The following is a 27,765-nucleotide window of genomic DNA, read 5'->3' on the forward strand; positions in this document are numbered from 1 at the left end:
CTTTTCCTTTAAAGTTCGCCTGCTAATGTAACTCTTCCAGGTAAAATACTAGGAAAAAAAGCAGCTAGAACCTTGGATCATATAAGGTGGCTGAAGAAATTAACACCTATATATCATCAAAGCATAATTCAAATTTAAAGGGATACAGTCAACACGTGCTTCTAGTTGATATGAAACCTCATTTCTAAGAAAAAAAAATAGACAACCAAACCAAAATGATCAGGAAATAAAAATGTGTTTCTCTAGCTCATGTTTAGAAGCTGTCTTCTGATAGTCATTTTCTATCATTTCCCTTAATGGAAACTTTTACCATTTGCTCATGTGAATCCTTCACAGAGTAACAGGGCAAAAAAACCACATTAAAAGCAGGAAGAGGTTTTTTGTTTTTTTTTAAAGAAAGCAGAGGCAGATTTAATAACTGCAATTACTGTTAACTCTTTTTGCAGATGGCAGACTTCAATTAATTATATCCTCTCTTTTCTGTAGTTAAAACAGGGAAATTACAGTTCACAGGGAAAGAAAAAAGGGGGAAAACAGCTCTCTCCTTTTTATCTATAACTGGTTTTCAAGTTAGAGCTTAGTCCTGCAATCGTAAATCCTCAGAGTACTCCCCCTCGAATTGACTTTGGCAGATGCATGAGGATACCGTGTACCCTTGGTTTACAAACCCAGACCTAACATACTAGTTAAACAGCAAATCTTAATGTTATCAACCACAGACCCAACTATCTACAAAAACAAAGACACCCAATTCTACATTCTAGCCTTGTGTACATAAAGCTATTTAAAAAATGAACTTCATTGGTCTTAACTCGACAAGCCAACTATTTTATCTGTATTTTTCATTTTCACTATTCTTTACCTTCCTTTTTATTTTTTTGATGAACACACATTTGTTTTTAAATACAATACAATAAATGAGAATTTAAATTTTGAAAGCTGGAACTATTTACAGAATGACAGTCCCGTGTCTCATCTTAAACTGTGTTCTAGTATGGGGATATGCCACATTATTACCTATATTTCAATACTTACAACTGCTTTGGGGATTTGCTCTTTGCTAGCTGCTGTACTAAAAAAGTGCCAAAAGCAAACGATGGCCGTCCATGGTGCAAGTAGTAGGAAAAGTCTAGTCGTTCCATTATAGCATACTTGTTTACCAGTTCAGGAGATGAGAAATGAGGAAAGTCACATGAGGTGTCTAGAAACAAAGCATTACAACTGCATATAAACTTAGTTTCAAAAAGGAAGGTGCATTTCTGCTACTCAACAACTTCTACTGAAGAGGAAATCAAGCATCAAGTTAGCTCTGCTTTAAACTATAGAGGTTCCCAGTATGACTGGACTTTCAGTACAACTAGAGACACTATTTTAGTAGGTCACCCAACCTCATAGTCTCTTATCTTCCTTCTGTGAGAATTTGGAATATATTGCTCAGTTATCAGTACATTTCAAAGAGGATTGCTTTTAAAGATGTTTTTAGAAGAGAAAAGCACTTCAGTTATATTCATGTGCTCCCAACTTTCTCTTTCAAAAAAGTGCTGTTATAGCTAGACCACCATGATGTTCCTTTAAAATACAACCTTTAAACATAAGAAACGTTCCAAAAAGAAATGCTTATTGGACTAAGTGATCTATTGGGCATTCCCACTACAAACTACCTCATACAAAACAGCCTAAAAAAACCATTTTAAATTGCAACATTACATACCTGCAATGGCAAGAGTATTTGTTGACTGCCAGCCAAAGAGCTTGGTGGGATCAAATGGTGCTAATGACTGAAAAAGTAGATACAAATAACACTCAGAAACAGTTTAAAGTGTTTGTTGTTGTTTAAAAAAAAATTTTAAGATGTTTTTAAGGAGTTATAACAGGTGAGAGTAAAGCTGTTGAAGAGGCTACAGTGTCAATACCCCTGACAGTTGTTTTTAGAAAGTACCTATTCTTAATTCATGCAGGACCAGCGTGATTGTACTTTTAAGCATAAAATTAAGTCTCTCTGAAATAAATGGAAAGGTGAGTACACAAGTACTATGCTAAATTGCAGCTTTACTGGGACTAATGATTTTCTAGAACACAGTGGTTCAAACTATCAATGGGCCATTTCACCATCCAGTGTAAGCCCTGAATATGCAACAAAGGCAACCTAGTTAAGTGTTTAAACAAAGACTTCAGGAGTCTAACCTTACACGCCATTTCTTTTTTAAGAAGAAAACTTGTATTGGGCTTAATGCCTTAAAGCCCTGTCAGTCCGAAACCCAAGCTCCCATGAAGTAATAAATGATAGAACACTATTGTGTATTTTGTTGTGTAATCAGGCCAGCCTAAAAGATGCTAAAGGTAGTAGTTTTTCCACCCCCAAAAAATGAACCTGCTTCATCTTCTCTATGAAACATTTAAAAAATAAGCTACAAAATACAAAACAGATAGAAAATTTAAGTTTAATTAGTCTTAAACTAAGTCAGAAAAACACATTCAAACTGTCCACAGATCAAAATAGAACTTCACTCACATTCTGATTTCTACTGTATCATGCAGCTTTGTTTGCAATGCATTACATGTACCTGAACAAGATGATAGAGTGAGATATCTGATGGAAGAATTCCATGAGAAGTGTACTGGGGAAAGAGAGCAGCCCTAAGTTTGGGGTAAGGAGCCAGTGCCATTTTTAAGAGTTGTGGATCCACCTTCTTCAGAGGCTTTTCAGCATCTTCATTCTGAAGAACCTATATTGAAAAAGGAAAAGAAACAGATTATTTCACAAATAAAAGTACTTGCACACAGACACAATTTAAAATAAGATTTGAGAGCCAATTCCCATGGCTACTGTATTTTGTTATTTACTTCTAAACCATAACATTTTTTAAACAGATATTATAAACCATTATTTTTAAATATACTCTAATATTTGGTCTATTTTTCATAATGTAGTGCATCTTTGCTCCTGGGGCAACTGTGTGGTGCCAGTGTGATCAGCTGCCATTGTGGCACTGCTTGTTTTTGCCTCCCCTCTCCACAAATGCAGTGTCTGGCGCTGCTGCCTCACTTGTGCCCTCCTCAGTTATGCTACAGTTAATGAAGGATATTATACTAAAGGTATATTTTCAAGCTATGTATCAAGAAACAATTCAGTGGCATTTCCCTGTTAGTCTGAATCATGTTAAGACAACATCCCCTTTCATTTTGCATATCATAGCAGTAGATTTCCAGAGACAAGTAGCATAAGGTTAGTTAGCCATTATAGACATTACCTGATCAATACCTCCAGGTGCATACATTGTAGTTGCAAGAGCTAAAAGCGTACGACCTTCCAGCAGCATGCTGCTGACGCTGGCTTGATTACTAGGAATCAAGATCTGAGCATTTGCAAGACTAGCCTGAAAAATCATCTTTGGATCTAGAAAAAAGAAGTGAGGTTTTTGTCCAACAAAAGCAATGATTTAATGACATTATTAAATTATAACTTTAAAATCATTTCATATTTAAGAAAAAAGGTTAAGGTTTATTTAAGTCAAGCAATTTTCTTCTTAGTTTTATGCACATGTCAACAGATGGAATTATAGACTCTTCTTAATTTATGTAAAATTCTCATTGTGCTCAAACAGGAATTTAGTCTACATAGGGGGTTGGACTTGATCTGCTGGGGTACCTTCCAACCCTGAAATCTATGAAATCTATGAAAATCAGGTCTAGTATTTTACTTTGTGTCATAAATCAGTTTTTTTTTTTAACTCTACAGCAGAGACATTTTTGAAAAAATAAACCTTGAATAAAGGGTTTATTTGCATTTATTCACAATTGGTTAAACACTGATAAAATGCTTGGTGCTATAAAAGATGGATGGGATTTTTAGAAATACGTGAATAAGTCAAGAACTTTCTTAGTGATATTGACTGATTAATGTTGATATTCCTGGATAAGGAATGTATAACGTAAAAGATTGCAGGTAAGTTAACTCACAGTGAACACATCTTTGTTCTGTTGCTATTTAGACTTCTACTAAGGTATTCATCAGCATTTTCAATGGTACATAATCTCTCTCAGGTACTTACAAGACTCTCACCACTGCAGCATTTGAATCCCTCATATCTTTATCCTGGACACCCTTTGTGAAACATTGTATTCCTCATTTTACTGATAAAGGACTCGCGCAGAGAGGCTACTTGACTTGCTCAAGGTCCCACAAGGAGCAGAAAATTAATCTTAGCTCCCCCAAGTGTTTAGCTAACACCCTCCCACTTGACAGTCACTTAACAAGGCCAGGCTCCTACCTCTTGGGTTACTGGCAACCCCTCGACACTGCACTAGAAATTCAAACCAGGGGTGAGCTTCATGCAGTTCCTTGTTATCCAAAATAGGGCAATTCGAAGGAGTTAAACTGAAAATAAGACAAAAATAGTAGCATTGTGAATATAACAAACTGAACAGTCTCTAGGGCTGTCAACCCAGCACCAATCATAGAAGTAGAGCTCTGTACCTGAAGCTTTTAATATAACCTGAATTTTTATGAAAACCTTGTTTCATTGAATTGATTTGCAGAGTTTTCTCTATCCCACCCTTACCCAAAAATTTAAAATGTGTTAAATCTATACTGACTGAAGTGGAGCTACAGTAGCATTGTAATTGTTTAAACAAAGGTGTAAGCAACAATCCCTGAATCTTACAATTTACATTACCATTGTAAATACCTGACTAACTTTCATTCATATGTCAGAATGTATCATTCAAACTGAACAGCTTTTGTTGAAAGGATTTTCAATAACTTATCTTTGATTACGTTTGCCCTCATCCCACTGTTTGCTTCATCCCACACATTAACTTGCTTTCCACCCTCAATGTCTTCTTCTCATTTGTTTCATCAACCATTCTCTCCAAGAACTGCTAGAAAATATTTGTTCTGTCAGAACAGCATCTGTTGCCAAGATACTATTTGCTTCCTACATCAAAAGTGATGGCTGGGAGAATAATCCTAAAGCAAATAGCCTTCTCTCTTCTCAAAACACAACTAACCTTGACATGCAATTCTGCAGCAAATTCACTAATTAACATGTCAAAATTTTAGTCATAGCTGGGCCCAAACTGGACAGGTTCTAAATAGCACTGCTATTTAGTTCCATATTAAGATTCTATTACTTAAATCATTGCAGTGTTTCAAATGGTCACAGTAATAATGCTCTTCCTTAAATATTAAGGAACATGCAAACCGTCACCATATCAATCATAACACAAAGAAAGCTTCAACATCAGACAGCAAGAGATACTCAAGTGTCAGAGTTGAGCTTTCAAGGGCCACGCTAATTACTGTCAAGGCATTACAGTACCTGCCATGGGACAAAGCTTCAGTTCAAAGCACAATACACCTCCTTCCAAATTTTTCTTGAAGTCATTACTGCTCTGACAATCTTTAAATCGTTCTTTTTGTCAGATAACAAGAACTGTTATTCTTGAAAATTTCATCACTTGCTATCTAAATTGTATTTTACTAGCTTTCATTTTTAAAAATTATCAGAATATAAACACTTTTTTTCTGGCAAATATATCAAATAATTGTACCTGTAATAGTCTAAATAAGTGTACAGCAGATATTGCAGACTATACTCTAAACAGTAAAGGATGAAACAGGTATGGAAGTCCAAACCACTTGCAGTACTGTATTTTGGAACAGGGTGTGGATTTTGCATTATTCCTCCAGTGTGGGTCAATCTTAGGAGGAGCAGTTCAAAATCATCTTGCTCAGATGGGACAAAAATTCCATTTCTATCAAGGAAAAAGAAACATTACATACAAACATATATTATTAAGCACTTGTAGCTTTCACAGATGTGGAGGCTGAACACAACAGGAATTCTAATTATATTGTATAGTGTATTGCAGAAGCAACTATAACATGCAAAATACATTTGCTTACAATGCTTTCACAGCACCACATAGGGGTGTTATTATTCATTGTGGGAGGGACATGAAATATTGCATATTTCTGGATTTCCTCAGCACAGATAAAATGGACAACAGAAACATCTTTTATGCATAAGATCCGTGCATTGGTTGTGTATTTCTTGTGCTCCCAAAACTCCTACTGCATTCAGTGAGAAGTCTGGGTGTGCAGAGACTATGGGATTGAACCCATACTTTTCAGCTGATTCATACCATCTAAATAAATATATTTCTTTTTTTTGTATGGCATTGTACATCTTAAACTTCACACAATTATGCTTTTATATCCCAAGAGTCTGGTTCTCCAGGAATGTAAGCCTAGTGTGAACGCCATGGGGACACTTACCTCGCCAGCTTGTCTAATATTTCATTCCTTACGTAGCTGCTGCATAGTGTGTTCTGGTCAATGATATCTGGTGTCAGAGGAGGCCAGTTAGCTTGTTGACATAAGGTCTGCCTGTTGTGTGGAAGTGACTCTTCAATCCATGAGCAAATGCTAAGCCAGTCATGCTGGGCTGTTATGTGCATCCAAAGAACTTCAGGATCACAGGACTTGAAGTCTGAATTTTAAACACACAATGACAACTTGCTGAGGCAATACTGAAACTTGTAGCTAATATACATACCTTGTAAATAGGTAACTTTCTTTGAGTTAAAGGCAGTGCCATAACTATGTAAAACTTTACTAGTGAAAGTACTGCAATGTAATAGGCTGCAGAGAACACTAATACATGTCATTTGCTATAAATAGCAAACTATTTTGGGAAGCCCTTTTAACCCTTTCCTTGCCCTCTGATCCTCCTGAGTATATTTTTATGGTTGGATGAACTCTAAAATTTATTGGAGTTTTTGCCCTGACACTCATAAACATGTCTTTACTTTGCAACAGCAAAAAATAAGTAAACCTCACTCGTAATGTGTTACATCTACACCCATGTCACATATGGCTGCAAAGTCACCTCAGTTTTCAATGTGCAGTTCACTCATGTTGGAATACTTGCCTTCTGGTGATTTTTTAGGAAGAAGTATCATCTCTTGAGTGAGTGGATCCCACCACTGAGCCCAGTTTAACATAACCCTGTGATCTTTGTTGTTAATCCGATGCTTGTCAAAATTTAAAAATGTGCTCAGAACAGCTGTGTGACTGGAGAGATCTTCTTCCTTTCTCCAGTTCCTAAAACTGACAGCAATATTCACTCATTAATATGTTTTCATATTAAACCACAGTTTATAACACCAGTAATGTTAACAAGAGAGTTAATCAACTTTGTGTTTGAAAAGTGTCCATAGAAATTAGATTTTATATCTTCAATCAAAATTTTGCTAGTGCCTTGAATAAAGTAGCGTAAAGGGGAAAGAAGGCTGGTTAACTCCACTAGGTATAGCAGTAAGTATTCAGTATAGTAACAACTGATACAACAGGCACATGAACCATAACAGGAATATTTTATAATGAATCAGATATTTAAAAGCCTCTTAATGTGCGTTATTTCAGGGAAAAAGTAAGGTAACGATGATTAACTGCCACTGATTGTGTCCAACAAAAATAAGCTGAAATACCATACTGCATGTGCCGTAAGGCTTTAACATTTTTACATTTTAGCACAATTCCCTAGTTATTTAAGGTAGTACGCATTGCTGTTACTATTTTATTTACATTTACATGTATTTATCTTATTGTTGTGACATTGGCAAAAGCCCTCATAAAGTTGAAAATATTTAGCCATGCGCAGTATGCAAAGATTTTACACTATAGTCACAATTCTTGCATTCCTGAGAGCAGCAATCAGCTTTCAATCTCATGTAGTACTTTCCACAGTACTGACGAACCCACATGATATTGCACTTGGACAATCCCAAGAGTCTACGTTTGTCAGCATAGCAAAGCATGCCGAATACAAGCCTGATTCATAGTTCTTAGCATGTTTAAAAGCTTAACAATACTGTTAATTTGCAATAATAAAGTGAAGCTGCATTACCTGGAAAGAGAGTGCCTCTCTCTATTTTCCTGGAAGGATCCTGAATAAAAGCTTTCAACCTGATGAACAAAATCTATCATTTTCTTTTCTTTTTCAGAAAAATAGTTTTCTTCTTGCAGTACTCCCACCTTGAAGGCAAATTTAACAAGTTACCTGTGACTGCAATTCTACTTTACAAGTTAGTGCTCACATAAAAAGGAGTTGGGTGCTATTGAGATAGAAATAATCTATGGGAAAAAAACTTGCAGGGGTGTAAATAAATGTAAGAAAAAAAAGCATGGCACCTATCAAATCAATGAGAGTTCCAAAACTGACTTCACTAGGGCCAGGATTTCAACTTGTGAAGAAGAAAACTACACCAGGGTAAAGAAACATCACTTCAACTGCAGATGTAAAAAAGAGACAGAAAAGACACGGCAATGGCAAATTTCTAAGGCTGTTCCATGGAAATGGGGCAAAAACAGAAGTGTTTGTATCAGGCCAGCCCGGGGATAGGAAACAGCATTTATTCTACACAGAGTCTCTTAAGCGCTAATAATTTAGTGGACGAGCGAAAAAATTATTCTTTCACTTACCAGCAAATCCCGTATATTTTTATCAATAGTGTGCAGACATATCTTATGCAACTGCTCCTTCACATCAAAACCCTATAAGAGAGAGAGAGAGAGATTTCCTTCACAGGCTAATATAAATTCTGCACATGGATACAATTGTTCCAATCAAGACAAAGCACTTGTATAGAAGGTGCCGTGCTTGGGCAGGAAAACATGCGCTTGTATTTTCCTTCAATGATGTGAACAGGCAAATCCAGTAATTCTATCCCCTGGTCCATACAAATCCAAAAGGAAGCATCATAGGCACTCATTTCTTATAATTTTCACTAAAGGGTTAGTGTCCCCACCACCTGTGGAATTCAGTGGTGCGACAATGTTGTTTGCTGGACACTTCATATCTAAACTCTACCTAATAGTTCTTCAAAGACAGAGAAACACTCCTGTATGTTGTTGCTCGAATACCAGCTACAGCAACTGACATTAGCTAACTTTTATGTATTTATGTGTCTCCATCTTACTTTAGAGAAAAAATTAATTTGATTAAAATAGGGCTCTAGTCACTAGCCAGACTATCTTGAGACAAATGAGAGAAACTGCTAGCAGAAAGACTATTATCAGCTACAGTTTCTTATTCTTTTATAGCTTTTGTCCTTATTCATCGCCATCAGGAAGTAACAAGCAGTAAAGCACCAAGAGAAGAACATGCAAAACTTCTAGTAGGAAAAAAAAAAGAGAGATGTTAGTCCCCTCCCATCATATAAAATAAAATTTAAGGAATTGTGTGAGAACTAGCTAATGATTGTCAAAAAATTTCTGACAGATCATTTTGAAACAAGAGCATAATGTATGCTAGCTCTCAGCATGCTAGGACAAATAGCCCAATTGTGAGTTAGCCAGCAACAGTATTAATTCATCTCTAAATTTCACAGGTCATTTGTCTAGTTTACAAAGTATCTGTCCCTCAAGAGCTCTTATTTCTTACACTTCTCTAGAAATTCTTACAGTAGCTTCAAAATACAAACCCAAACAAAATTAAAGAACCCCCCCCACTAAAATATCCACTTTCTTTACTCACCATATTCATTAAAAGTTTTGAGGCCTCTTTAATATCGCCTTTCAGAAGACAGCTATAAACCAGATCCAAACCTATTCGAATCAGCTCCTGAAGACTCTGAGCAGGATGGTGATGCACTCGGAAAAAAGTCTGAGCTTCTGGTATCAAGTTGTTTAAAATGGCCTCAGCAATTACTTGCTAAAAAGGAAAAAAAAATATAGATCTCTTTTAGAATAAGATACTGCAAATCCATGCAACTTACCAGCCTTGTGTTCCCTTTAAGACCTGAGCTTTTATCAGTTCTTTAGAGAGAAATGTTGATCATCCCCTTGAATACATTTAATAAGAATGTTCTAAACTTGATTTATTTTTACCTCAGGAGTCAGTTTTTCCCATGCTGGACTCTGTTCTATTTGGGGCATATCTTCATCAAAATCACAACTTATGTTATTTGCCTGCCTTCGAGGAAACTTGATCATAAATGTTCTCAGTTCATTAATGTAGGTGGTTAAAATATCCACGCACTTCTGCAAGCAGTTGTCAAGTTCTGTAGAAAAAAACAATGGATCACTGATGAAAATAAATGAATGCTACAAAGTTCACATTTACTGCTCAATGTTTAGCATATTATCTTTTGATCTCAAATGCAAAGCACACTGGAACAAATATGGGCCTTAATCCAGCAACTGCATCTGAATGAGTTAGGCCTCTGACATCACTGACAGTCCACAAAGACCTGCCTTCACTGATATGCTTGCAAGATCAGGGCCCTAGTTAATGACATTAAGCTTAAACTAAGTCAGCCAACAATTAGTTATACAACTTATCTTTGGCAAGACAGATCGTGATATATGGTGTATAACCTGACAAGTGGGTAAATGGGGAAGTCTTTCAGAGAGGAAGGTAAGTGGCAAGGGAAATAATAAAGGCTTCTTTTGGAATTCAGTCGTCTTAAGCGTTCAGTCAGATCAACTCGTATTCCTATCTCTGGTACTTCACAGTCTGATGCTGGCATCCCTAAACACGTGGAAGTCCCACAACCTTTGGTGGGCTGCATGACTAATCCAGTGACCTCCTTGACCAGACAGTTTGGTCAGTTATTCTCTTATTTAGCATGTGTATTGTATCCAGGTAAATTGTGCGTGGCGTTATCCAAGTGAATATGATATTTTCAACAGTCAACTCTCCAGCCCAAATTAATTTCTGCAAACTTCAGAAGCAGAGTTTTGGAAAAACCTAATGTCTGTGTAAAGAGTTTGGGATACCTAAATATTAAGATACACTATTTAGGTTCTTACTAAAAAGGGCAAAAGGGCCAAGCATGGCATTAATGCCCGTAAAACACGCTAATCATTTTACCTTCTGTGTGGATAAATACTTCTCGGATTTGCTTGTTAAGGAAAGCCAGGGTAAGATTCAGCAGTTGCTCAGAGAAGTGTTTGCTCTGAGCTTCCATATCATTTTCTCTGATTGATGAGCAAAGCAAGTCCAAGGCAGGCCTCAGTTCTTCTACACCTGCAATATGTATAAGATTAAAAACACAGGCACAATACATTACACAACAAAAATTAAACTAATGATAAGCCATAAAAGATGTCACCCAAGTCAAAGAAACTTATGCAATTATACCACTTTGCGTTCACATCAATAATGTGTAAAGAAGCATAGTATTAGAATACAGACGAAAAATTAATAATCGAATATCTTGGGTAAGTTATCTCTCACTCATTTATTATGTAAAAGCTTAAGGAGCATCATCATTCAAACATGAACCACAAGGTTGTTAAATAAACTGGAAACTGTCCTGTTTTACAGGAAAAAAAATGAATATCCACAAACAAAATCAAGACAATTAAGCATTAGTGAAATTTAAAATAATATAATGCTTACTTCTTAAGTAAAACTGTGATGTGATATTGGTAGACTGCTCATCCACAGAGCAGGCTGTAGAGAGACTGAAAATATTCTCTTTACTTTTTAAAAAGAAGTCCACTGTGTCCAGCTGACGGTTCTCCAAACCAGCCTAAAGAAACATATAAAAAAACCCTAGTCATATGTATTCTAAAAAAGGCATACATTTTCCCTTTCAATTTAGCTTTAATAAACTAATTATAGATAGCAATAAACACACTCATAGCACATATTCAGGCAGACACTGTATATTCAAACCAGAACTGCAGCCAAGAGCATGGAGCTAGCCAACCTTCCATCCCACGCCCAGGAAACGCTTCTGGACTAGGGAACCAGCATGGGCAATCTGAAGTCCCCACACTTTGATGGCTGCCAAGACTTTTAAACAATGTTCTTTATTTTCTACAAAAAATGTAAACTGGGCCCACTGTATGTCACAAGTGGTTTTACTATCTGTAACAAAGATGTTGATTTTTTTTATCTTTGTGGTAGCATATAGATTTCATAGACATCAGGGCTGGAAGGGACCTCGGGAGATCATCGAGTCCAGCCCCCTGCCCAAAGGGCAGGAAGTCAGCTGGGGTCATAGGATCCCAGCAAGATAAGCATCCAATTTACTCTTGAAGGTGTTCAGTGTAGGTGCTTGAACCACCTCCGCTGGCAGACTGTTCCAGACCTTGGGGGCTCAGACAGGAAAGAAATTCTTCCTTATGTCCAGCCTGAAACGGTCTTGCAGGAGTTTGTGACCGTTTGACCTAGTCATCCCTTGGGGTGCTCTGGTGAACAAACTTTCCCCCAGATAAACTTATAGGCAGCCATCAGATCACCCCTGAGCCTACGCTTTTCCAGGCTAAAGAGTCCCATGTCTCTCAGTCTATCATCGTAAGATCTGTTTTCCTGACCGCTGATCATGCGTGTGGCTCTCCTCTGGACTCTCTCAAGCTTCTCCACATCCTTTTTGAATTGTGGAGCCCAAAACTGGACGCAGTACTCCAGCTGCGGCCTCACCAAGGCCGAGTATAAGGGGAGAACGACGTCCCGGGATTTGCTCGAGAAGCATCTATGGATGCAAGCCAGCGTTTTGGTCGCTTTATTAGCCGCAGCATCGCATTGCAGGCTCATGTTCATCTTTTGGTCAATGATGACCCCCAAGTCTCTTTCTTCTGTAGTGCTATTCAACGTAGCACTGCCGAGCCTATAAGGATGCTGCAGGTTTTTCCTCCCAAGGTGGAGAACCTTGCATTTTTCGGTGTTAAACACCATCAGGTTCTCGTCCGCCCATTTGCTGAGCTTGTCCAGGTCAGCCTGGATCACCCGCCTGTCTTCTGGCGTGGATGCTTTGCCCCAAAGTTTGGTGTCATCGACGAACTTGGCCAGTCCACTCCTGACTCCAATGTCCACATCATTAATGAAGATGTTGAACAGTATGGGTCCAAGGACAGAGCCTTGAGGGACCCCACTGGTCACAGGGCACTACGATGAGTGACTGCCATCAATTACAACCCTCTGGGTCCGACCACGGAGCCAATTTCCCAGCCAGCGGATCGTGGTGGACCCAAGGCCACAACTGGCCATTCTGGCCAAGAGGTGATCGTGGGATACCAGATCAAAAGCTTTTTTGAAGTCAAGATACATGACATCAATCTCTTCTCCCTCGTCCAGGTGATAGGTCACCCGATCATAGAAGGAAATGAGATTGGTCAAACAAGACCTACCCACAACAAACCCGTGCTGACTATCCCTTAGGATGTTAGCCTGGGCCAGTCCCTCAAGGATGGCCTCCTTAATAAACTTTTCTAAGATCTTCCCCAGGATAGAAGTCAGGCTAATGGGCTTGTAGTTTGCTGGATCCACTCTCTTCCCTTTCTTGAAGATCGGCACCACATTGGCCTTCTTCCAGTCTTCGGGCACTACACCAGAGTGCCAGGAGTTTTCAAAGACCCGTGCCAGGGGCTGGGCTATGACGCTCGCCAGCTCCTTGAGTACCCTGGGGTGCAGATTGTCAGGGCCGGCTGACTTGAAGGTATCCAGCTTCTCAAGATTTTCCTTCACGAGGTCAGCATTTATGGAGGGTAGGGGATCCCCATCACCCAGATCTCCCTGTCCCATAGCAGGCATGGGCATCCCATGGGACTGATGAAAGACTGCAAAGTCAGTGATGGGCATAGGCTTGTAAAGTTTGTTTTGGCTTTGCAAGGCAGAGATGATAAAACTTGGCTCTAATCATATTATTTAAAATATCATCTGTAAAACCCTAGAAAACAGGCTACTGAAAAAACAGCACAAAGGCTTTCAAAATAATGTAATTTTCCATGTACTGTTCCAGGCTCTTGATTAAGGGGGAGGGGGACCATTCCTTATAAAATGCATCATATTTAGTTTTGCTTTTTTGCTATCATTTCCTTATTTGGGGGGTTTCTTGTATTCTTTTCCTACCCTTAAATTACTGACGCATACTCTGACCTATAACTCTAGGCTAAGGGAGCATTTGGGGTGCTGGAAACAACATTATTTCTAATGAAATATTAAAGCCAGTTCCTTTTGCTACTTTGCAGAAATATTTTCTTGATCTGCAATAAATGAACAATATTTATTTTTACCTCTAATGCATGTATGGGAATTGAACATCTTCCCCACCCATTGAGATGACAAAGCGAATCTACAATTCCAGCACTGCCATAGATTATCAGTCTGTTCAAAAACTCTTCTTGAGTTAAACCAAACAGAATCAAGGAGAGACCATGATCTAAACAAAAGAACCAAAGAGTCACTACACTTTTAAAAAATAGTAACTTTAAACAAAGCAAGAGACTTTCTACTGTTTTTTTACATAAATGTATAAAGCCAGCTTCCCCTTTCCTTATGAAGAAAACATCTGTACATGCTTATATAACATATATCAACAAATATAAAATTATAAGATGGTATATCTTCTCACAGGACCTATGTAACTTAGAACGGTAAACAAAAATGAAAGCACACGTGACATTCTGAGAGGTATTTATATGCCTAGTAGACAAAACCCCATATTAACTAAAAGGAAATCTTTATCAAATGAAAAAGCCTAATCCACTAAAATACTCCCCTACATGTGTTCATGTCCAGGAAAGGCAAAATGGAAAAAAACATGTTAGACACTCACATGACACTGAAGGAGACCATTACTTGGAAGAGTAAGAAGAAATGTGAAATAAGCATCCATGGAACCTGTGTTTTACTACTTGGGATTTAGTTAGTCAAAGGTATATAAGGCTTTTCAACAACACTGGGTGCATCTATGAGCTGCTTAATGTGCAGTAGACAAACTACATATTACAGCATCATGGCAAAAAGCCATGCTATTAGGCTAATGCACAGCAGCATTTCTCTACTGCACATTAACTGTCACGGAAAAAGCGTACGATCGCACTTATGCGCAGTAGGGCATCTCACTGAGAATTTTAGTGCTACCTTTTCCAAGTACTAAATTCAATGCACAATAGGCACTGGACATTAATGAATGTGTAGATGCGCCCACTGCCCTACAACAAAATACTAACTGCTTTAAGTTCAAGTTTACTGTACTTCAGGTATCCAGCATATAAGATTCTCTAGCAAAGAAAAGTTAAGGAGCATGTTTAAAAAATGATTACCAATGCAACATGTATTTACACTACAGTGAAAATATCAGCTAATGTGACAGGATTCAGGTTTCATAATGGGGGTTAGGGTGATGCTGCTGCTAAGCCCAGAGGTTGACAGCCCAAAGGTTACAAGTTCAAGGCCACAGCAGAAGTGCTCATGGAGTGGCCTGTCAAAGTTCAACAAATCTGCAAATTCTGCCAAGTACCTCGTCGCAAGAACATGAAAAAGGAAAGGAAAGAATTTAATAATGAAGTTGACAAAGGCAAGGCAACTAAGTGCTACTTAAAACACATGATTTAGAAGGAAAGTGTGGGCAAACTCTCTCAAGAACAACAACATAAATTTCATTTCCAGGTCACTTGCTTATTTCCCAGCCAAAGGAAACTACTGGAGTGACAGGAATATGATGAGAAAAAATGAGGAAATATTTTTAAGTGAAAAAACAGGATAAATGAAGTGACCAAGTTAAACAGCCAAAAGGATGCAGTAAATGGAAGAACCACAATCTGATTCAAGGTTACTTTAAGGCCACATTCTCCTTTTAGATCGGGGTAGGCAAAATGTGGCCCGGGGGCTGGATATGGCCCGCAAGGCCATTGTAATCATCCCGCGGAGCCCCTAAAAATTTTAGAAAAATTAATATTTATCTGTCCCTGGCTGCCTATTATGCGACCATCGATGGCTTGCCAAAACTCAGTAAGCAGCCCTCCGCTCAAAATAGTTGCCTGCACCTGTTTTAGATGCATATCATCAGCTTCTAGGATTGTCAACAAAAATGACATAAAGGTAACCCCACAAGACAGGACATGATAAAACTCAATTTATGAGACACAGGATGAATTACTGACTTAGAAAAAGTCATGTTCCAAAATAAAGCAAAGATTTAGCAAATGCATCTGTATTTGTCAGGTAACCCCCAAAATAAGATCAGATGATTACAGATTTTCAGTTGCACTATAATTATTCATATGTTTTTAGCAAGATCAATCAAGTCAATACATCAAAGATTATATAAACAAACAAGTCCATAGTTTAATTTATATGAACTGAATTTCCATCAAAACTGGGTCACAAAGTTATTGTAGGCCCCAGTAAAACATTCAGCATACCAGAAAAGTACTTAAATTATGGAGAACCAGATCAGTAGAAGGGAAGCATAGTATGATATAAACCAGAAGTCTTCACCCTGGATCAGTTTAATCTAAACAAACTCACCTGTCAGAATGAGACATAACTGCTCCTCTCCGCTACAATCCACATAAACACAGTCCTTCCCAAGGTGATAATGTGTCACATCTTGACTCTCTAAATCCCACAGAGCAACAGTCAATCCTTTGGTACTCTCTGACAATGCAAACAGTGCACTAAATCCTGTCACAGATTTACATTCAAATTTCATTATATCTTCTAATTCTTCCATGTGGATTTTTTTCCACTGTCTTCCTGTATCATTATTTGCATAATCCTTCTGTGTTGACTTGGAAAGGGTACAAGCAATATCTTCTGGAATGGAAGCCAAAGTCTCCTCTGATGTCTCATATGTTTTAGAACCATAATGTTCAAGATGCGGAAAGTACTGGTACCAAGGTACATTAATATTAGGTACAAAATTTGGAAACTCTGGTCTCTTTGACATGTTATATAGTGAGAATAAGTGTGCCTTCCATGACCTATTTTAACACAGAGAGATTTAGAAAAATCAGCCTGGTAGCAAGTCATTTACATTTCAATTTTAAAAGCCTATCTTGACAAAAAAATTAATAGTAATTAAGATTTACAGATGACACTCAAAATCCTGCATTTTACCCTCAAACTATTACTCAAGTGTTGTAATCCAAACTATTTTAATACCAATTACTTATTTGGTGCAAATGAGTTGTGTATTTAAAGCTACATTAGCTCATATATTTCACTTAGTATTTTATATTGATTTTTTTTTGGCTTTTCTCATAAATTGCCCAAGGATGTCACTACTGACTGATTTTTAAACTGTATTTTTAGCCAGAGATTAACTTTATGAGTTCACAGAATTGGTATAGCTTTAGCTTCAGGAAATTAAGATCTTTAGTAAGCTGTGTTCATCTCCAAGAATAGCTAAAGATAACATAAAATGCTATGTTTGAACAAGAAATATTTAAGAGCATATGTATTCATGTATGTTGAACTCACAAAAAGTTCAAGAAGAATTGTAGCATGATGCAAAGTCTACAGGCACTGGTTTAAGTGTAAACCAAAGAAATATAAAAAAGTTGTTGGTGTCCAAAGATTAGTTTGGAGCTTAAAGAAAGTAAGTTATGATTTCAGACCATTTTCTAGCAGTAGTCCAAGAATCATGTACATTTTTAAACTAAGGTGAACGTATGAGCTTTCATGATAATTTCACTTGCATCATTTGCAGATAAAAAAATAAATAAATCAGTCACGCAGTAATAAACAAATTCCCTAGATTACTTTGCAAGAGGTAATGCAACAGTTTGCTACAAAAAGTTTTTTGTTTGAGGGTTATTTATTTATGTACCTGTCTGTCCGGAATGGAAACTTCATAAATTGCATGCTATAGTCAGAGCTAACAAGCTCATCTTCATCAATTCCCTCCAGTTGTTTAACAGGGAGATTTTCAAAACGTCTCTTGCAAAGTAGATGCCCAGGAAACTGTCTGGAAATGAAGAAATAACATCATTCAAGGTTCACTTCCTCCAAAAAGTGTTTTTTTTAAGATACAAGTGTGTAGACTGTAGCCGTGTTGATCTAAGGGCATAGGCAGACAAGGTTCTTTGGGTGAATTTGATCTCTTTTATTAGACCATCTTAAATAGTTGGACAAAAAATGTTTAAGCAAGTTTTCAGGTTCAAAAACCCTTCGCCATCCAGGAAGAGCACACAGCAACTGCTGAAACTTCCTCAGCCTGACGAAGGGTTTTTGAACCTGAAAGCTTGCTTAAATTTTTTTTTCCAGCTATTTAAGTTGGTCTAATAAAAGATATCAGATTCACCCAAAGAACCTTGTCTTTTTAAGGTACTATTTTTCTGTGTACTTTTCTATTAACAAAGCCAAGAAATCCTTTTGATAATAATAAAACATTAAATAATAGCAGAGAGAAATGGACCCTCTCAAGGTGAGAACGTTCTAAGTAAATGATTCATGTCATACAAACCCAAAAAAGGACCTGTAATCCTCTTTCATACAAGCAACACTTGCAGGGTCAGGCACTTGGTTACCAGGTCTTTGCTTAACAGTACTAATATCATACGTCTAGAGACTTCTACAAGATGCTACTACCCAGCACTGTCTAATAATTCACAATAAATCTACTGAGTCTCTTGCTGCAAGAGTACATTATTCCTATTTACTCAGGTGGCAAAACATATTCTGAAACAAATTAACCTATGAAATTGAAAGAAATCTGATTTGTTAGCAGTCTTCTGATATACTTCCCGGCTCATTCCTACCATAAAAAAACTAATGGATATTTGGCTTTTGTCTACAACAGGATCAAAATTAAGCAATAATTAATTTAACCAACCTATTAAAATCCATTTTGTAATTTTGTGACAAACATACCTGAAGTACAAATTTAAATCAACAGCAATGGCATAATGAGAGGAATTGATTATCACAGCAGTGCTGAGATCAGGTGACACCTTTACTGACTCGAGAGATGATACAATGGACTCCTCTGCTTTCTCATCCTGAGCATCCCTTTGGTAGAGTGCAACATTAATGTTTGCTAATAATGCACCATCAACTGTGTCAAATACATCTTTGTTCCAATGTCAAAGAAAGTGATGGATTCCAAATTGCCCAACAGACAAAGAATACATAGAAAATGAGATAATTACGTGGTTTTATCTGACAGTCCATGACAATATATTCTAGATATTTAGAATTATTATACATTTGTTTTGCTGTTGTACTCAAAGAAATAAAAGAACCTAATCAGGATCAGAGGTCTATTGTGCTAGGTGCTGTACAGATACAAAATGACCCACACAATGCATCAGAGCTGACAGTTATATTTCAGAGGAGGCAATGGGTCACAATTGCAGGTACTGAACTTCCTTTTTAGAGCCACCTTTCCCATCCCTGAATTTTGCACTAGGACAAAATGTATTTTCCTTATGAATGTAGAACCTGTGCAAAACAGGTTTTAATAAACTGTCATTTAGAACACAGAACAGCTTAAATTTTGGCAATACAAATTCCAAACAGAGTTTTAGATTGACAGGTTTAAAGTTGAATCAAACACTGTTTCAAAGGACTGACATAAGACTACTTGAAAAGTGCTCACACTTTTCTTTTGGATGCAGCTATGTTTTGTTTTTAAACTTCAATTTAAGCAATTCCACATAGGAAATTTTACCCTGGACAGAAGTCCAGTTAGCAGGAAAAACTGCTACAGAATTTGATCAACTTCAAACAATACAGTCGGGGTGTGTTGGAAAATACAACCTATAGCTTAACTTCAAAAAACATTTTGAAATTATTTTTTATAATCAAGACAATTATTTTTTATAATCAAGACAATTATTAGGAAAATAGTTTTAGTGATAAATTAGAAACTGAATATTAATATAAAAACCCTGAACACTTCTGAATCTGCTTTGATTTTTGTGTGTACGTGCATGCATGTTACTATTTACAGTCAACTATACTCAGAGGAAAAGGAGAAAACAACATACACAATGCAAGAAAAAACTGGCTAGGAATAGATTGTAGCAGAACAGTTTGTGAAGCAAATGGTTGTTATCCATCAAAATGAAGAAAGTCAAACTTGAAGAAACTTGGACTTAATCCTGATTGTGTTTTACTTTTGTAGCAGTATGATTTCACACTTTCAAATGATTTATATTGGGAGACAGCTGCTATTACAAAGGATACATATCCAGCCAGAATTATCTAATAAAAACAGAATGCCTCTACAAAGGTTCACATCTGCTACTCTTTCCAAGGCTTGAGAAGGCAATTTAAGGGTAATGCAGTCACGTGCCTCTAATTCTGAATTTTCTCCAGGAAAAGCAAGGTACACAAGAATAAAGTTGTTGACAAACAGTAACGATGTGTTGTTTTTAAACAATAATATCTTCATAGATGATATTGAAGAAAGATCTGCAAAAGTAAACATAAAAATATAAAACCTATACACTTCTGGATGCTAAGATATCCAAAAGGATAGTTTTGATGACAGTACATAATCCCAGTTCTTCTAATATTTCTCATGTGATGTTTTCTATACTTCTAATAATTTCTGTTACTCTTTTTGGGGGTGTTGGTTGTAGTTGTGTTGGTCTAAAGACATAGGCAGACGAGGTTCTTTGGCAAGTGTGATATCTTTTATTAGAACTAAATAGTAGAAAAAATTGTTCTTTCCAAGCTTTCAGGTACAAACACCCTTCTTCAGGTGTAGGGAGAGTCTGCAGGTGTTGTGTGTTCTCCTGGCTACGATAGAAACCAGTATGTAAAAACACAAGTCTATTTAGTTGGTCTAAAAAAAAAAGATACCACATTTACCCAAAGATCCTCATCTGCTTGTTACTCTTCTCTATACTCAAATTGATCCACATTTTTCTTGAACTGAAGTGTCCAAAACTGGACAAAGTGCTCTTTATATATGAGAGTTCACCAACTCTGAACACAGTGAAAGAAAAACATTATGCGACTATCATGGGATGCGCCTATTCAAGATAATTACCAAAATTGCAAGATTGGGCTTTGGTAATCTTTTTTTTTTTTTTTTTTTTCATACTTTGACCTAGAGGTGCACCAATACATCGGTCCCATATCAGATTGGCACCAATATAAGGAAAATTAACAGTGTCGACAATCTGGTTTTTGGCTGATGCGGCTGATAATGTGGCTGATAAATGTCTCGTGCATGCGTGCAGCTGCAGCACAGCACGCAAGCAGCCAGCACAGCTCCTCAGTGTGGAGAACAGCTAGGTCTGGCTGGTAAGTCTGTTGTGGGGGAACAGGTAGGGGGAGGGAAGGGGCATGGGGGAGGTGCAGATTGAGGCCCTACTGTGGGGGAAGGAGTGGGGCTGGGGCTGGGGCAGGCACTGCACAGCCGGGGCAGGACACGGGACGGAGCCATGAGCAAATCGTCCAGGGGTGCAGGGAGGGGGTGGCGGCTCCTGCTGCTCCATATACCCCAGGAGGGCATGGGGCATGCACCCCTGGATCTATGTGTGGGATGAGGATGGGCTGTGCTGGGCTCTTCCTGGCAGGGGGGCTGGGGCGAGTGGCAGCAGTGCTGGGAGTGGGGGGCTACAGATTGGTATTGGCCAATATGGTTATTAACAACTGGCCATTGTTATCAGCCCAAAAAATCTCTACCAGTGCACCCCTACTTTGAACCACTCATTACTTTGTACCACTTTGCTTCCCAGTAGTTTCTTACTTCAGGCCTGTCCATTTGGACAACTGATAAGTAAGCACATACCTCATGAATACAGAGTTGAAAACCCAAACGTTATAGACAGCATGAAAATATTTCACACACTCCTAAATGCCAGCCCTGTATCCCCTAATTATTTTAAAAGCTACTGGAAAAAAACCCAAAAAACTGGGCCCCAAAATTGCCAGAATTTTAAAAATATGGAAAATAGACTGAATGTACTCACAAATATTTTTAATTTCAAGGAGCTTTTTAAGCATATCTTCCTTACAGCTGTACAGGCAATTCATGTCCGAGTTGCCATCCTCTGTACTGAATTCATAGACAAGTAATTCACAGTTTTCGCTAAGAACCAGTAGTTTTGGCTCGTTTGCAGGGGGACCATCCTCAAGGTCGCTGTCCTCCCACAGGAAGCTAAGGGCACAATGTGCAACGCATGTTATTTGTGTGCGGGACCTTCTTTCCAGCCGCAGCCTACTCCCCAAGCACTGGACGCCTACCAAACAGCTGAGAAGTGTACACACGCACTGTGCACATACACAAGTCTACACGCACATGCATACACACCCCCTTACACACACACAGAAACACATGTATACGCGTACACACACACACAGATGCATGTCCACATAGGAACACATGCATATGCATACACAGAGACCTACACACACGTACACTTACATGCAGAAACACGTGTGTATGCACGCACACCCACAAACCCTTACATACACCCAGAAACAAACCCAGAAACACATGTACGTGTGTGCACATATACAGACACCCTTACACACACAAACATGCACATACGCATACCCAGACCCTTACACACGCAGAGAAACACATGTACATGTACACACACACATAACCCCTTACACACACGCAAACACACATACACACCCTTACACATGTGCGTACACACACTGGCACACACACAGACCCTTACACACAGAAATACATGTGTACCCATACACACGTGTACACGTACGCAGACCCTTACACACACACAGAAATACACGCATACACACTCTTACACAGGAACGCACGTGTACACGTACACACACGCACACGTGCACCCCCAGCCCGGGCTGCCCCTCACGCCGAGCGCTTACTCGGTGCAGGCTCCGGACCCGGCGCTGCCATGGCCACGGCCGGCTCTGCCCGGCGCCAGCCCCCGGACGTGCAGCCCGCCCGAGGCGAGGAGGCTGCACAGCGCGTCCTGGCCCTGGTTGAGCTTGGCCCGCACCGCGTCCCGCGGGGGGCCCGCGCCCGCCTCGCCCAGGGCCACCAGCAACACCCGCAGCCCCGCCATGGCTATGCCCTAGCGGCGCCCGGCCGCCTCACGACCCCCACTTCCGGCCCAGGCTGAGGCAGCCGCGGGCGCCACCATCTTGGAAGAGACCCTCGCTTCCGGTCAGCTGAGAACCCTCCGCCCGACGGCTGGGAGGCTGTCAGCCCCGCCCCCTCGGACGCCCGGCCCCCGGCGGCCAGCCCCGCCCCCTCCGACCAGGAAGTTGCCGGCGCTGAGGCTGGAGCGGCGGGACGGTGGCCGCGCGGGACCGGTGCCCTCCGATGGCGGAGCGGGAGGATGGCGCTGCTGGGCGGGTTACTGGGTCGGCTGCTGTGGTTCTCCGGGCTCCGTAGGGGCCGTCATGCCCCGGGGACCCAGGCCATGGAGCAGGAGCGAGCGCTCGAGGTGTATGGTGACTATCCCTGCCGCCGCTCGCGCGCGTTCGGCCTGGGGCGGGGAGGGGGGTCCCGGGTGGCCCTAAGGGGCAGGGGGAATGCCCCCGCCTCTCGTCAGGACAGGCGTGCTGTGGAGAAATAAGGTAATTGGAGGGAAATACGGTAATAGGGAAGGGAAGGTCTGGGAGCTTTTTCACCTCCTCCCTTCCCCTCCCCCTAGCTAGAGGTAGGTTTCCTCCGCGGGGTGCGGGAGTCTCTGGGTGGAAAGGGTTGAATGCCCTGAAGGTGGTGGAAATTTCTCCCCTTCCTGCTCAGGGGTGCCCCCCTCCCCCTTTCTGGAAGGGAGAGAGCGTTTGCACCAGCTTTAGGGACTTCTGGATGGGTCCTGCAGCCCAGTGCACCCCCTCTGGGTCCACTCCTGCTTGCCTCCCCCCTACAGCAGTGCCTGGAGAGTCTCCGGTTCCTCTCTCAGTCTCATTTCCATCTCACCAGTGTGAGCCTTCCCTCCAAAACCAGGAATGAGTCGCATCCCAGTCAGGGGATGGGAGCATTCAAGGCGCTCCTTGCAGTGCAAGCACTGAGCTGGCTGAGCTTCCTGAGGCAGAGTGGCAGGGGAGGAGTGTTTCTGCCTTGTTTCGGTAGTGGTTTTGAGGATTTCCCAACTCCCTCCAGGGGTCGGTCCTAAATGTGACTTTTTGTTAAGTGATCTCCATGGAGGGGCTGATTGCTGGGAAAGATCAGCTTTTTATACCAACAAGTCAGTCTGCCATGAGGCACAGCCTTCACAGAAGAGCCTGGGTCAAGCTGAGCAGACTGAGACCTGGATATGGCCGCATCTTGGGCAGCCCCATGTGCGAATGTGGTGTCCAACAGACATCGTTCTTCCAACTCTTTAGTTGGTCTAATAAAAGATATCACCTTTGCCTAGAGAACCTTGTCTGCCGATGTCCTTAGACCACCATGGCTACGATCAACAAACGTCACAGCACTTCAAAAGCTGTACAACTGCTCCTCACTTAATGTCAAGTTGAAAAACACAACTTGAAGCAAAGCAATATTAAGTGTATCCAGTTATGTCACAGTAATTAACCTACTAGCAGGCGGCGGGCAAACAATGTTATCACTAAACATTGTGCAACTTTAAATGAGTCTGTTATCTAATAGATCAGAGACATAATAATGAAACAGCATTTGCCAGGAGGACGTTAAGTAAGGAGTACCTGTAATCTTTACAAATGCCCAGACGGGGCAGATGGGACCTGCACATTGAACAATAATACTGTACAGTGGCTTATAGATTTGGAAGCTGATATCTGGCAGCATATGAAAAAAGAAGCATTTATTTGGGCAAGAATGCACAAAAAGATTCACTCATCTGTTGTATTTTTAAAGCAACTAAACACAAGGCTCCTCTCAGTACTGGGGGTTGTGGCTGCGTCATGGGACAGAGAGTCAGAAGTTGCACCCTCTGACCTGTTTTGCCACTGAATTACTGAGTAACCTTCAGTAAAGAACTTTGTCTGGCTTTCCTGTTCTGTTAAATACTAAACCGCCTCGGTAGGTGAATCTTGCAACATACTTCTGCTTGTAAAGTGCTGTGGAAGCCTTGAATTTCAAGTGCCATAAATTTGTAGGCTGCTATAGGTAGGATCTTATGTTGGGCAATTTTAAAGAAACTGCTCTTCTTTAAATCTGGTGCGCTCCAAAAAAAAAATTAAATAGTGTGGGAAGGAGTGGTAAAGGGACGTGGAAGAACTTACTTGGGTACTTGTTGTCAATTTAAATAGCTTGTAATTATTTTTTTGACTTAATGCAATCTTGTACTCTCTTAAGTACTTTAGGAATTCTGGGAATATTAATGGCAGGCAAGGTTCTTTGAGTAAATGTGATATCTTTTTATTAGACCAACTGGGCAGTTGGAAAATGGTTCTTTGCAAGCTTTCTGATACAAACACTCTTCTTCAGGCATAGGGAGAGCCTGCTGGTATTTGTGTGCTCTCTAGGGTCGAATAGACGCTTAAGCCAATATGCAAAATACAGGTCAGTGAAAGTGAAAGTGAAAATGCAAATGCATGGCAGTGAAGATCAGAGGAGATGGGAGTTTATGGGTGTGAGACGGGTGGGACACGAGAGGAATGTTGCTGGGTTTTCGGTTGTAGCCGTGTTGTGATGTCTTTTTATTAGACCAACTGAGTAGTTGGAAAAAAGTTCTTAACAAGCTTTTGGGAGCAGTCACCCTTCATCAGGCATAGGGAGTCTCTGGCCAGCTGGTAGAAATGAGAGGTTACCTGGGGTTATCAGATGGCAGGCATGTTATCATGTGCCATAAATCCATAATTTTTTGTATCCAGTAGATACATCAAGTCGATGAGAGTAGGTGCTTGGATATCTCAGCTCAGCAGGAACAAGCAAGTAAATAATAGCTGTTTCCTAAGCCCCTGCTGGTGTGAGGATAATTTTGGTAGACTGAAAGGCACCTAGATTCAGCTGAACTGGATTGAGGTGACTTGTCCCAGTGGGATTAGTTGGGTATAGAATCAAGATGCTGTGATTCCCAGTCATGCCAGATGTCATATAGCTGTGAGAAATATAGGACTGGACAGTGTATATAAGGTCACTGAGTTCAGTCCCCTGTGATTGCAGGTATCCATGCAATAAATGTTTGCCTAAAGGGGTCTGTTGGAGCATTTTGTTGAAGTGTGTTCTCCCTCCTTCCCCTCCCCATCACTCAAATCTTGCTGAATCCATGTAGAAGGTAATGTGTCTTTAGGGAACACCCACTAAAACACATTCTAAATCTTGCTTTGGGATTCATCTTTAAAACTTTGTGAGCTAAATAAAACTACTACTAGTAAAACTCCTTCTATTTGCTTGTACAATGAAATGTGTTTAAATTATTACAGGGTACAAGAAAAGTGCCCTGCAAGGATTAATGCTCTTTAACATCGCACATAACAAATGAAATATAATTGGTTCCCACGTTTTATATGACAAAGAAAATTATTCCATCTGAGGCTTATTTTTAGCTGGTATGGATAAATATGGATTAGTGCATTATTTTTGTATTGGCCTCCTTAAGATGGTTACAAAATCGTCCATGTGAGCCCATGCCTAGGAGTCTAAAGGGAGTGGGGGAGAAACAGGAATGGAAAATACACTCTTTCACACATACTTTCACTCAGGCTTGCTTTTGCTATCTGAAATAGTACTGAATAAAGTACTTGGCAAAAAAGGAAGCATTTTGTCTCATTTTAAATGGATCATCTCCCCTTGTCACAATATGATTATGAGTCTTCCCTCTGGAAAAAATGCAAAATTTTATCAGTCTCCTAACTTGGAAAAAAATGTTCTTAGAAATGGTGGTGTGGTTGCAGTCTTGTGGTGCCTTTAACTACTGTGGCACAAATCAGTGGATTCCTGTTATCATGCCAACAGCACCATGCCCCAATGTGTAGAGAAACGTGTATGGGAGCCCACCATTCACTTGTGCAGCTGTTCAGTTATGTACCATTGGAGGCCATAGTAAAAGGATTCCTTACTAAGCTAGTTGACCTTCAGCTTGTGCCCTAAACCTTAGATTTGATAAGCCTTTCTTGTCCTAGCTCAGTGGGGGGCAGCCTTGTTGGTAGCTGTGACACATATTAGCCCTGCATCCTTCCCAAGCGGCACTCATCCCTTTTCCCTGCCCAGTCTGCTGCTCAGCTTTCCGCTCCCTGGTCTGTATGCCCTTTCTGATCTCCTGCTCACAGACTTCAGCTCCTTTGAAAATGTCCTCCTTAATCTCCAGCTTCACAATAACTGTCAAGTAATTTAAAAATAAAACTATTAGTAGCTTCCTACAAGCACACGAGCTGCTCAAAACCTCAACTTGTGCTTTTTATGCTTCAGATATTTAAAACCAGAGCTGTTGGTTAAAAGGGTTTCTTCTCTACTAACGGATAAATTGAATTTGGGCTTAATGTCCCATAGAGCATCAAGACTAGCATGCCCAGGGACTATGTTTCTAATATTAAGGACTATTCTAGTTCTTGGTGTCAGATAGGTGCACAATCCCTTTGAAAGTTGTAAGTTGGGTGTTTTATCTCATGGGGCCTGTTTGAAAATCCCAGCTTTCACCACAATAATGGCACATGTTTAATGACTTTTGAATCCAACCAAGATTCTCGCTTCCAAAGAGGCATTAATAGTCGGCATTTTATAGGACTTGTGAGGACAGGAAAACATTTTACAAATATGAATTTGTTTAAATCTGAGCCACCTAAAATCATAAAGACAGATGCATTATTTTCATTTATTACCATGTGGTCTATAAATGACCCTGTAGAAATGCTGCTCATAAAATTGGAGGTCAGATGCAAGCTGTGGCTTATGTGTTCCTTGAAGCACTCTAGTCTGTAAACAGCAGTGATTTATTATGCCAATAGAGTGAGGCTTCAGCTGCATGCTTTTTCACTAACATTAATTCAGTTGGATTATTAGCTATACTTCAAGTACTCAGTAATTGGATCTCATACACTGTCTAAAACACAAGCACTCATATACAAACTTTATAATTTAGACACTCACATGATAACTGAAATCTTAACACTGTCTGGCGGTTAATTTTACTAGAAAGTAAAACATTTTGGTTTGATC

General features: G+C 39.8%; 2 protein-coding genes across 7 annotated transcripts in view; one reads left to right on the plus strand and one right to left on the minus strand.

The window, feature by feature from the left end:
- SPG11 (SPG11 vesicle trafficking associated, spatacsin) overlaps positions 1-22,868 on the minus strand; it is a 50,604-nt gene extending 27,736 nt beyond the window's left edge. For 2 of the 5 annotated variants that reach the window (XM_090029351.1, XM_090029349.1), the window contains exons 1-21: positions 22,557-22,866; positions 21,674-21,861; positions 19,935-20,162; positions 18,618-18,816; positions 17,575-17,712; positions 16,272-16,726; positions 14,033-14,178; positions 11,412-11,544; positions 10,881-11,036; positions 9,896-10,068; positions 9,543-9,719; positions 8,489-8,560; positions 7,914-8,041; positions 6,936-7,114; positions 6,281-6,494; positions 5,554-5,757; positions 4,272-4,378; positions 3,252-3,397; positions 2,565-2,726; positions 1,712-1,778; positions 1,036-1,201 (exon numbers count right to left, since the gene is read on the minus strand). In XM_090029351.1, coding sequence (XP_089885477.1) covers positions 1,036-1,201; positions 1,712-1,778; positions 2,565-2,726; positions 3,252-3,397; positions 4,272-4,378; positions 5,554-5,757; positions 6,281-6,494; positions 6,936-7,114; positions 7,914-8,041; positions 8,489-8,560; positions 9,543-9,719; positions 9,896-10,068; positions 10,881-11,036; positions 11,412-11,544; positions 14,033-14,178; positions 16,272-16,726; positions 17,575-17,712; positions 18,618-18,816; positions 19,935-20,162; positions 21,674-21,861; positions 22,557-22,756 — 3,638 coding nt within the window. In that variant the 5' untranslated portion in view covers positions 22,757-22,866. Of the gene's footprint in view, positions 1-1,035; positions 1,202-1,711; positions 1,779-2,564; positions 2,727-3,251; positions 3,398-4,271; positions 4,379-5,553; positions 5,758-6,280; positions 6,495-6,935; positions 7,115-7,913; positions 8,042-8,488; positions 8,561-9,542; positions 9,720-9,895; positions 10,069-10,880; positions 11,037-11,411; positions 11,545-14,032; positions 14,179-16,271; positions 16,727-17,574; positions 17,713-18,617; positions 18,817-19,934; positions 20,163-21,673; positions 21,862-22,556 lie in introns of all 5 variants that reach the window. The other 3 variants (XM_090029353.1, XM_090029352.1, XM_090029350.1) reach the window with 2 other exon arrangements.
- A 53-nt stretch (positions 22,869-22,921) lies between these two features.
- The window catches only part of CIAO2A (cytosolic iron-sulfur assembly component 2A), a 39,969-nt gene continuing 35,125 nt past the window's right edge, over positions 22,922-27,765 (plus strand). Inside the window, exon 1 of one of the 2 annotated variants that reach the window (XM_090029361.1) lies at positions 22,922-23,147. In XM_090029361.1, coding sequence (XP_089885487.1) covers positions 23,033-23,147 — 115 coding nt within the window. In that variant the 5' untranslated portion in view covers positions 22,922-23,032. The remainder of the gene's footprint in view (positions 23,148-27,765) is intronic. The other variant, XM_090029360.1, reaches the window with a different exon arrangement.

The sequence above is a fragment of the Crocodylus siamensis genome, chromosome 15 (genome assembly GCF_052110815.1).
Source record: "Crocodylus siamensis isolate JL-2025a chromosome 15, ASM5211081v1, whole genome shotgun sequence".
NCBI lineage: Eukaryota > Metazoa > Chordata > Crocodylia > Crocodylidae > Crocodylus > Crocodylus siamensis.